Here is an 11,849-nt window from a genome sequence, read left to right on the forward strand (position 1 = left end):
AACATAACAAAAACAAAAATAAAATAAAAACATCGTAAAGAAAAAGAAACTGGTACAGGTGTATCATCTCCATGTATGAGAAAACAATAATATATAGATTTAGCCAGGGCTAAAAGCGAAGCTCGCATTAATAAATTCATAATTTAACCCATTCGCTCCTAGAGATTTTGCCGAAAAAAGCGTTTTGAAGCTAGTCGAGTGGTTTTCTGGTCACTGTCGTGCTATAAAGAGCTAAAACTTACCACAAACTGGTTTACAGGTCGAACACTTCGCGGTCTTCCGATCCAGATGCAAAATATCAGCTTGCGAAGTTCGGGCATGCGCAGAAAGCAAAATTTCGACATAGTTTTTGGGTTTAAAAGTGACACAGCAGTCTTGACTTTTACTTTTCGCTTTCTCTCCTCCCTTCTTTTTTTGCTTTTCTTGCCTCATTTTTTTTTTCTCTTGCTGGGCATTTAGTAGGCTTGATTTTGGTGGGAAGAGTTTTTAGGAAAGCTTTTAGGATCTTAGGATTAGGCGAAAGGAAAGGTAGGTGGGTAATGGGACAAGATTTTCATGGAGATTTTCAGGTCAATGTCACGTGGTTTTTTGCTTGTTTCTCCGGTGTCCTTGACTGAATTGTGCTCATTCTGGTATGGTTTGAAAGATCTCTTCACTCTGCACAAGTTAGTGAAGAAAGTTGTCCTTGACCGTTAAAACTGATGACGTCACAATGGGTAGAAAGGACCTGGATCCGCACGGGCGGTTACGGGCGGTTCAGGGGCGAATGGGTTAAATCAAACAATAAACTTGTAGTCCACAGATCAGGGTACTTTGACTTTTGCGGCAAAGGCTGAGTGATTTTAGAGAAAAATCAGAATTTGACCGTCCAAGAGTGAAACAAATTTTACATCAAGTTATTTGTACACCGAAAAATAGCAATCATGTTCGATCACAGTAGATTAGGCCTGGAAAACAAATAGACCTATTCGTGTATTATATTTGCATTAGCTGTAGCATCATAATGTGGCATTCACCAGTCTCTCCAACATTGCTCCGTTAGAGAGACTATGGATAATTGGACAACCCCGAAATATAATTTTAAGAAACACATGCACCACGATAGTCCTTGGTGACAGCCAATTTACACGTTGCATTCCTCTGTCTAAAAGAGTGGCCAAAATAAAAATCAGGCCGGATTTTTTGTGTTCAACAAGTTTAGTTTACTAGTAAATCTTGGCAACGAATCTGGTGGCGTGTAAACCAGCCTTTTAAACATACTTTTTCTCATCACGTCTCAGGTAAACAGTATACACAGACCTCGGACAGAATTTGTTCCTTTTTGCCCTATTTAAACCTATAATTCTGCAGTTTTTCACAATTTTGTAAGAGAATTTGCACTCATTCAATATCCACGACGGTCAAAGCACGCCCTTCCTTTGCACAACAAATTATAGCATTGAATTATAAAACGTTTTCTGTTAGAAAAATCTGGTCTTATGTGATATGCAGGGTAATAATTTTGGGCTTTTAATGAAAACGATAAAAAAAATTCCCAAAATCACTTTTCGGCCAGCCGGACGGGTTCTCACTTTTGACAGGCACCAAATTTGCAGTGCGATTAATAGAGTTACCATTTACGCTTCAACATGATAAAGAAATTGTTATGTTTAGGTTTTATTTCCCTTTATTCATTAAACTGTGTAAGATTTTGTAATGTGTAATCTTTAAAAGCGAGTGATATTTACGCGCGGCGTTTTGAGTATTCCTGCATGCGATGTTTATGTTTGACTGGAAACAAGCACCGATGAAAATTGCGAGAGGGACTACTAACAATCAATAAAATAAGTTTAATTCGGTGAAACATGTACAGAGACAATAATTTTCATTCACGAAGAGAAGTATTGAGAGTAAAGTGTCTCAGAAAATCATGAGTCAGGCAAGCATAAGCTTATTTATGTTTTAAGCCGGCTTCCCGGTGTTCGCTCTTTTTCAAGATGAACTCGAGGCAAGAAAATCGCTCAGAGCTTTCTGTTTACGGCCAAAATCATAACTAATTAATCTTCTGAACCTTTTCTTTGAATTTGCCGGTCAAAAAATGTCTAAAGGCTTTTTAAACCTGATACTATTGTAGGCTAGATCATTGCTCGTGTTTTAACTTAAGCCGCATAAACCATACGCTCGACTTCAGGAAACCGAAAAAAAAACACATCAAAAACAATAATGGCTCAGGCTTACCAGTCGAGATGCTGCTTCTGAAGGTCATCAAGTGTCGTCATCAAATCGCTTGAGACTTTTCAACCCTCTTACGCCTCAAGCAAGGGCAAGTGAGTAAGCTCATTTTTGAAAACGATGCCATCCGAAATCGGATTTCCAATGACTTTGACAAGCGGTGCATTTGTCAACAAAAAGCGAAATATACAAACCAACGAATTACAGAACAATCTTGATAGCAGCTGTATTTCATTTTGTACACAAAGTAGAAAAAGACAGTTTAAAACATCACAAGATGACACAAAACTCTCTCAGCTCCAGCTATCAGCAAGCAAGTTTCCAGACGCTGCAGAAATTTTCCGCATAAACTCACCTGTCAAATTTTGACCAATCAGAACATAAAAATTGGACGTAGAGCGTGATCAACGCGTGACAGTGAGAAAAGTCAAAAGCGATTACCTTCCCTGCATGTAAATGTGAAAGCCGGTTGAATTTTTGTGTCCGAGATCAGTTCGAAATCAACATTTTAAAAGTGCGGCTCATGAAACACGACTTATTTCATATGCATTTTAAAAAAACTGAACTTGAGCCTGCCATCATTTGAAATGTAGCAACTTGTCAGCGGATACCTTCAAAATATTACTCGAACTCAGAGGGTCGTTACCTGAGCCCGCGATACGGTCAGGCGATACCGGTCAGCAGAAACACTGTTTTGACAGCTGTCAATTAATCAAAACATGGATGTACAATATCAGGTTGCAGGCTCCCAAACTAGCTAGAAAGTGTGAGATTAAACAAGTCATTAGTATGCCTGTGGTGCGGACGGACGGAAGGTCGGGTGGTCGGTGTACGGTCACGTGATTGCCGAATTTTCTAGGATGGATAGATTTTCTATAAAGCTATGGGACTTCGAATTGAGCCCGTGATCAAATAAAATATCAGCGCAAAACTTTAAACACTACGTGACCGTAATAGATACAAAAAATAAGCCCGCGATCCACTCAGGTGATGATGGTCAGCGTATACTCTAGTTTGACAGCTGTCAATTAACCTTCATTAGAATGGCGAATATTCGAATTAACAGACTAAGAGTGTGAGTAGGCAATTCCATCCGGCATGTAGTGGAAAATGCCAGATCGTGTACCTGAGCGAACCTGAGCCCTCGTTATTAGTTTTCTGATAGTGGTCTGCACATGTCCCATTTTGACAGCTGTCAATTGACCTTAATTTGGCTTGCCAATGTAACTTTAAACGACTGTCAGCCAACTGACAGCCTTGCCTGGCGTAGTTTCGTTTTTATGTTGAATTGGTAAGTGTGACGTATTATATCAGCTTATATATAGGGGCAAAACGACTGGTCTTTTATCTGAGCCCACGAGACGGTCATGTGATAGTTGTCAGCGGATGTCTGATTTTGACAGCTGTCAATCTAATCGTACTCATACGGATGGCTTACATAACTAAGAGGCTAGTCAAGTTGTGCAAGATCTATTGTGACATTTGACATCGGCTTACATGAAGTGTGTGTACGGACGGGCGGGCGTACGCTACGTCATAACCAAATTTTCTCAGATGGATAGTTTACCAAATTTTCTTACCCATGGTGCTCCGTTGCGCGCGCGCTTCGCGCGCGGGAGCTCCGCTATTATTTTGTCACACTATATTAATTTGTTGTGCTAGTGAGGGTCCATGCAAATGACAAAATATTGTTTTCTGATACTTGGAAATGATACCAGTTTCTTCTTCTTTTTTTCCATATTTTTCATTTTTATGTCATGTTATTTTGTTATTACAATTTTTTTTCACTAATATTTTTTTCCAAAAAAATCAATGTAATTTTTTCATGTTCCATAATGTTTTATGTTCCCTTTTTTCTTTGTTTTTTGTTTTTTGTTTATTTTTCGGGGGGGGGGATAAATTTTCCTTGAAGCTACCAATTTTTGAGGTTTTTTTAAAAAATAAAAACTTGACAAAAATATGTTTCAAAATGGTTTTCTATAAAGATCATCATCGTATGATTACTCCAAACAGCAACATTTTTCAAAGACAGTACAATATCGATCCAATGCCACACAACTTGTTTTGAAACCCAGAACGCAGAATAATTAAAAACAGCGTAAGAACTATGAAAGAATGGCTAAAACCGTTGACCGGTCGATACAAATATGGCGCTTCCTCCACATGTTTCTTTGTAAAATGACAACTTTTGCTTTGAGTTACCTTTCAAGCTTGTAAATCCAGCATCTTACCTCCACAGCACCGTACACTTGAAAGTTCAACTCTTTGAGCATTCAGCCTCGTGGTTCGTTGCAGAACTCAGCGAAAAAAACGGCCAGACCCAAGAAAAATCCCCAAAATATAACCAAAGCTGAAGGATCTTCGTGTCCCGTCACCATCATTAAAGTTCACGTGCCGTTAAGGTCCATAATATATCGAAAATTTGACTAAAATTGACCAAACAAACAGCATACATGTCGCCCATGTTGTTCTCGTCTTTGATCCACTCACCACAGGTCACCCAAAACTAATGGAGATGCCCGCTGACAATTTTTTTGCCTCCGTCCGATTACCAGATAAAGGGTTTTAAAAGCCATAAACCAAAAGAACCCCGCTTCAGATATTTTATTCCTCGTTCTATAAGCCATAAACCAAAACAAAAGAGCACGCGGTCAATCACTACTGAAAAGCCTGCTCTAAATGATAATAAATATAATATTTGTCTTTTTATAAGCCATAAAACAAAGCAAGTGCAGTGCATACAAATATTCCTCCTTCTATGAGCATATTCCTCACTGTACATCGATCACCGACATGAAGATCTAAGTTGTGAAGAGATAGGTGATTGAGTGACCAGACGGACGAAACCCTCTGCACAGTAATTTTTAGGGAGTTATTATAACTCCAAAAATGGAGTAAAAATTTTAGGTACAGGATAACCCCTTTTTTTGGCGTTACTTTAACTCCTAATTTGGGATCATTTTTTACTTCTGAAAAAGAGTTCTTTTTACACCCAGTCTGTAGTTAACATAACTCCGAAAATGGGGTTATTTTTACTCCTTACATGGGATGTTTTTACTCTTTTTGGAGGAGTTACTTAAACTCTGAAAGCGTTGTAAAAATTTTAGGTGCAGGATAACTCCTTTTTGGGGGTTATTTTAACTCCTCAATGTCAGGGGTCATTTTTACGGCCTGAAAAAGAGTTCTTTAAACTCCTTTTTGGAGTTAAAATAACTCCCCAAAAAATAACTCCACTGTAAGGAGTTAAATTAACCCCACTAGAGGAGTTATTATAACTCCTTAAAAATTACTGTGTGGGGCCAGGCTGCACAGGGTAAATAGTAAAGATAACTCAGTAGCCAAGCAAACTAAACAATGACAAAAGTAAAGAAACTGCTTTAAGTACTTTGTATTCATACGCAAGCAAACAAATACAGTCAACTCCCTCTAAGACGGACACCTTTGGGACCGGCAGTAAGTGTCCGTCTAAGAGAGGTGTCCGTCTTATTGACAGTCAAATAAAGGGAGTAAAGCAAGGCAGGGACCAACTCTAGGTGTCCGTTTTAGTTAGGTGTCCGTCTTATAGAGGTGTCCGTTAAGAGAGAGTCGACTGTAAACTGTACGACAGGAAAATGGGTTACAGTTAAGGCCAAAGATAAAAGGTGTCGACAAGAGAAATCAAAAAACTTGATGGTAAAACAACATCGGGAACGCGAATCAGCTCTAGTGAGACAATAAACGCTCTAGTGCCAAAAAAAGGATGGGTAATACCTCTGGAAACGAAACCTTTCAAGGCTGCTTGTCCGTCAAACTCCTCAACTGCGTACTTGCTCCAATCAAATCTTGTACAAAATGTCAGCATTTAAAAGAGTGAGTAAAATGTGTAATGTATCGATAGTATTGTCTACCGGAAGTTGTGTTAGCGGAAGTTCTCGGATACTGCAAACGTGCAAAGGATCATGGATATTTGTGTGGGCCATGCTTTCCGGGTGTCATGGCGGCCAAATAAAGAGTAGTTTCTTTCATAGTTAAATCTGGTTTATTACACGGCCATCCGGGCGTCATTGTTACAAAATGTAGTAACGTAATAGTTCTAAATACAGTTTTTAAGAAAAGTTAGGTAATTAGTTTGTTTGTTAGCTAATCAGTTAGTTTTTTTTTACACGCGTGCATTTTTTCTAGCTGAATATATCTGACTAAATTTGCTAAAACGTGGCTAAACAAATTTCAAGTGCATTTTAACAATTTGACATCTAAGTCGAACGGAAAACAGGGAAAAGTCACTAGCTAAGGCTTAACAATCACAGCGTTATTACTGGCAACAGACGCTAAATTCAGTCTCTCGCAGAAGTAACAGGATTTTGCTATGAAATAAACGAGTTTGAAACGTCGGGAAAGTATCACTTTTTAGCCAGTCAAACCACGAGGCCTATAGCTAAGTCTTTTCTAATTTCTTTTGGGTTGACCCAAAAAAAGTTAGAAGGGTTTGTATGGAGTTTTCTAAGCGTAACTGTGCTACGATCTCAGAGACAATTTGCCCCGATCGAAATGCTCATTTTTGGCAAGTAGGCCTCTTGGACATTGTTCTTTCAGAACATCCGAGCAAGTCCCATAATTTCAGAAATTTCATTTTTATGACGTCACACTTTAGTACTCTATAAAGATAAAAGGTAAACAATGACGTCAGCAAACATTTCCCTATATGAGAGAGATTTCTATGGCCATGTCTTTGCAAATCCAGTCAGATATACTATAATATATTTTATATTTCAGTATAGCAGATGTAGAGTCATTTTTATGGAAATGCTGTGATTAAACCATGATTATTATTATTATTGTTGTTGTTGTTGTTTTGGGCCTTTATCTTAATTACCTTTACTATTATTATTGTTATCAATAGCAATCCTACGCCTATCAAAAAGACGAGTAAACGTAAAACTATATTAGTGATTTACCCGAGTAACTGAATACTCCGAGGTAATTTGACTTCGGTATTAGAATGTCAATGGAGACCTTTCTAGACACTAATAAACTTAAACCAATCTGCCAAAAGAATTTCAAAAATACAACTGTGTAACTAACAGAACAGTAAAGAACTACATTAAATTGCCAGTAGACACGCCTCTAAAGTGCCTTTGTCACGTATGGTATAACAATGAAAAAAGCAGAAATTGACTACTTATTCCTGATATTTTTCAGGTGACTATAAAACAAGTTTCAACTGCACACGACTGGTGGTAAACTAAGCTACGAAACGTACACTGTAATTTTCAGACTACAAAAAACTTCAACTTATTTATAAACAGCATATAATTTTCTCTTCGGGACAAAGTGTTCGTATTCTTGGGAGGAACGCTCTACTTCGTATTCCCGGTGTTACAGATTAGAAACTGACTCCAACTGAACTTCAGATAATTAGGAACTGCTTCACTGCATTCTTCATCGTACCTATACAATACCAAAAACAGCAAAATGCAACATTAGCAAACTAGCTGAAGAGAAGGATAGTGATTTCTGCGAGCGAAAAAACATTTTGACAACTGACTTCTAAGAGTGCGCTCTATTCACCGTATTCCGGAGGTTCTGTTACCAGCCTAACTCTTCTTTACACTAATTTTTGGAGCATTTAAAGTTTATATAGATCACAATACTTTATTTCAATCATTTTTGTAGATATTAGGGAACTTAAGATAGAGACGTTTTTGGGGCGACGGCAACTTCAACCGGACGTGACATCATCATTTGTTGGATATTGCGCATGCTCGTGCTCACCACCTTGCCGTCGTGGTCCCGTCGGCGACGTGAAACTGGTCTGTTTGGCGTTGTGGCGAAAACGTGAGTATTTAACTTTCATTTCAATCAGGTTTGTTGCGTTTAGCAACCAACATTTTGCAGATTATCGTTCTTAAATTGTCCTTGTTTTCTTTGAGGCACATTTCAAGCTCGATTTCCAAGCTCTGTTATCTAAACTTACATCTTTGAATGTTTCTATGTTTTCATGTCACAGGGTCAAGATCCAACTTGGCAAACAGCCAACCGTAAGTGAGCTTGACATGGGACAAAATTTTCCCACGAGCCAAATAAAAGTATCCAGACAAAAAATATGAACTCCGATATTTCAATTGTGTGTTTTTAGTTCGCTCTTTTCGTTAGAATATCGTATAAATGAAACGCATTGAAAATTATATAGAATAGTAGGTAATACCATGTACTAACTCGGCGTGGGAATACCGAAATAAAGTTGTTGCCGTTGTTGTTGTTGCTGCATGCAAGTATTTCCCGGGAATTATTTCAATACCAAACTAAGAATACGGTTCCTTGGTAGCATTTTAATGTTCCTGTAATTTAAAAGGCTTCGGCAAGCCTGTGGAGATCATTTTTTTTCAACACGAAATTCTGCCTTGAACTCAGCTGCATCCCGCATGTCTTTTAGCGTGAACGGATCGTAACTGTCCCGAGGAAAATCGGGATTTTTGGACTCATAATTTTCCCACAAAACGAGAAACTCTTCATCCGATACATGTTGTCTGCATAGCAAATATTTATTCTCTTAATTCTTTATGTGAAGCCATATTTTCCTCTTCGGTATTCTTCTAATTAAAGGCGCCGTCCTTCTGAGTTCACTGCGATCTTAATGTTCTATTTTTGACGGGGAGCGACGGCTGCCTTAGTTCCTGGCTTTCTCTGCCAGTCCGGTCGCCGTCGCCCCGAAAACGTCTCCATCTTAAGTTCTCTATTGCAATACAATGAAAGCTAAAACAAGTGATTTCTTGCGAGTTTATTCCATTTATTCCTATTTGGGACGCGGAATACGGTGAATCGAACACGCCTTAGGACAAAGTATTGTAAACTTTATATTTTTTTAAATAAATACATTGTTGTTGTTTTTTTGTTGTTGTTATTACAGAGTAAAGGGTCACATTTAAACTAGTAACTTCAACCACCGCTAAGACTTATTGTAGATTTAAAGAAACTTGCATACTATAAATCCTCTATTAAGCCCCCCTCTCTAAAAAACTCTCCTTTTAAGGCAAAGAAAGTTATTAAACCCCCTCTCTCTTTCAAGCCCCTTCTCCCAATTCACAATAGACGTATGATAATATGGTTTACTCACGAGCTGGAAGTTTGGAAATGATTTTAATCTTCGGTTTCATGACCTCCAACTTCATGTGCCTGAACTTTACTACTTAGCGTTCAAGTTCTTTATAGAGAAATGATTCCAAAATCTTCGCTTAATAAAATACACCCCTCTCTCAAACGTTGTTGAAATGAATGAACCCCCGGGAGGATTAATAGAGGATTTACCATATCTGGAGACTTTCCTAAGCGACCACCTTCCGTTAAATGAGCGATCAGAAATTTGATCTTGGGATTTTGGGTCGTCTCTTACGTCAAGTTCGACTGTAAGTTCCAATGGAACGAACTCAACAAGGACACCAACACATTGAAATGAAAAGAAATCATGAGATTTGAAATAAATTTTCTAGTTTAACTGCCAAACAAACTACCAAAGTCAGACTTTTTTGTTGCTGTCAAACTGTGATGGGCAGATTGACGTTATAGGTGGTATCGGTTGTAAGCGACAGAATTAATTTTTAAAATAACGTTTGCAAAAGCAGGGATTATGATCCCAGGTTTGAATATATCTCAAAATACCTTGCTATTTAATCGATGCCTTCAAAGTCAAGCGTTACGTCATCACCAATGAGAACAAACGGCGCCCAGTACTTCACTGCACTAAAGCGGTCAGATTCTCTCATGGATTTCATGGCTATATTCAGGGCCTCACTAGCACTTGCTCCACGAACTAAGTATTGGTAGAAACCTTTCATGAACTCCATTGTAGCTTCGTCATCGATAGCCCACAGGGACACCAGTACAGAACGAGCACCAGCAGCCAAAAATGCCCGTGCGATGCCGACCACACCCTCAGATTTGACTTCTCCCCGAGCACTATGACAGCAACTAAGTACAACAAGTCTTGCCCTAATCTGCGCCTTTAGAACATCTTGCATAGTTAAGAGATAGTCCTCCCTGGCTGGATTCACGGACGATGAACGTGTTGTGTTAGGGGCCAAGGCAATTTCTCCTGTTTCCATTTTACCGTGAGCAGCAATGTGCACCAAAGCAACCGAGGAGATACGTCTCAAAACTTCATCCTTTGTTGCCTGCTTTCCAACGAGAGGTACAGTTTGAAGTATTTCCCCAATCATCTGCACTTCCTTTTCGGCCCACTCTAACTGCTTTAGCGTCCTTCCTTCATAAACTACCTCCTGTACCCACGGATCGCCAACGAGAAGAGCGCCAGTCTTGCTGTGCCAATCTGCTGAACTATTTTGGATTAATCGAAGACTAGAAACTGAAGGAAGGAGACGAATTCTAAACGTTTCACAGAGGTACTTTGATTTCAAGTCCATGAAAGCAGCATAAGGCGCCAAATACAGAGGTCCTTGTGGAACGACGACAACCTCATCGCCCTGGAGTAAGTCTCTTATAGGGTCTATAACAACTTTGTAAAATGTTTGTAATGACTTTGTCTCAAAACATGAAGGATGAGGCTTTGGCTTAGTGGAGCTTTCTTCTGCTAACTTTTCATCGTTTGGGTTCCTTAACGAGCGATCTTCACAATTTACATCAGCTCTCAAACCTATTTCTTTATGTGTAGTTTCTAAAAGAGACTGAAAATAGGTTGTGACGGATAAATCAATCAGAGTTACTCTAGTTTTGATTTCTTTGCCTTCGTCGTTCACCCAGAGAACTATTCTTCCCTCGTTGATACCTACGAAAGCTGTATTTGATGGTAAGTAACAAGGAAAGTCACCTGGTATTTCAGAAAGTGTTCCTATTCCTGGACGTAGCCCTTTAAGGCCATACTTGAACTCTAGAAGATCATTTAAAGCTTGTGTACGACCTTGATCAGCAGTTAAAAGTGCCTCAATGACTTTACCTTCCTTAAACTGCAGCTCCCATAGCCTCAAATTAATATGTTCATACGTATTCCCGAGGGTAATCTTCCATTCGTCATTAGATATGAGATTTCCCCTGATTTGGTTGAAGGTTATAAGACTCTTCTTATAATACTCTATGGCTTTGTGGAAATCTCCAAGATTTCTAAAGGCGTTCGCAAGATTACCGTATGTTCTTCCTTCTCCTGCCCTGTCTCCATCTTCTTTGGAAATTTTGAGGTGTCGTTCATGGTACTCTATTGCTTTCTGGAAATCTACAAGACAATGATAGGCGTTGCCAAGATTACCGTACGCTCTTCCTTCTCCTGCCCTGTCTCCCACTTCTTTCGAAATTTTGAGGTCTTGCTCATGGTACTCTATGGCTTTCTGGAAATCTCCAAGATTTCTAAAGACGTTGCCAAGATTACAGTACGCTCTTCCTTCTCCTGCCCTGTCTCCCACTTTTTTCCAAATTTTGAGCTCTCGTTCATGGTACTCTATGGCTTTCTGGAAATCTCCAAGATTTCTAAAGGCGTTACCAAGATTACAGTACGCTCTTCCTACTCCAGCCCTGTCTCCCAATTCTTTCGAAATTTTGAGGTCTCGTCTATGGTACTGTATGGCTTCCTGGAAATCTCCAAGATCAATAAAGGCGTTGCCAAGATTACAGTACGCTGTTCCTTCTCCTGCCCTGTCTCCCACTTCTTTCGAAAT

The 11,849-nt window shown here is 39.1% G+C and overlaps 1 protein-coding gene across 1 annotated transcript in view; it reads right to left on the reverse strand.

Moving 5' to 3' along the window:
• The window catches only part of LOC140922495 (uncharacterized), a 28,997-nt gene that overhangs the window by 15,774 nt on the left and 1,374 nt on the right, over positions 1-11,849 (reverse strand). Inside the window, exon 1 of the mRNA XM_073372473.1 lies at positions 11,253-11,849. This exon is cut by the window's right edge and continues 1,374 nt beyond it. Coding sequence (XP_073228574.1) covers positions 11,253-11,849 — 597 coding nt within the window. The remainder of the gene's footprint in view (positions 1-11,252) is intronic.

This window comes from Porites lutea, chromosome 13, assembly GCF_958299795.1.
Source record: "Porites lutea chromosome 13, jaPorLute2.1, whole genome shotgun sequence".
NCBI lineage: Eukaryota > Metazoa > Cnidaria > Anthozoa > Scleractinia > Poritidae > Porites > Porites lutea.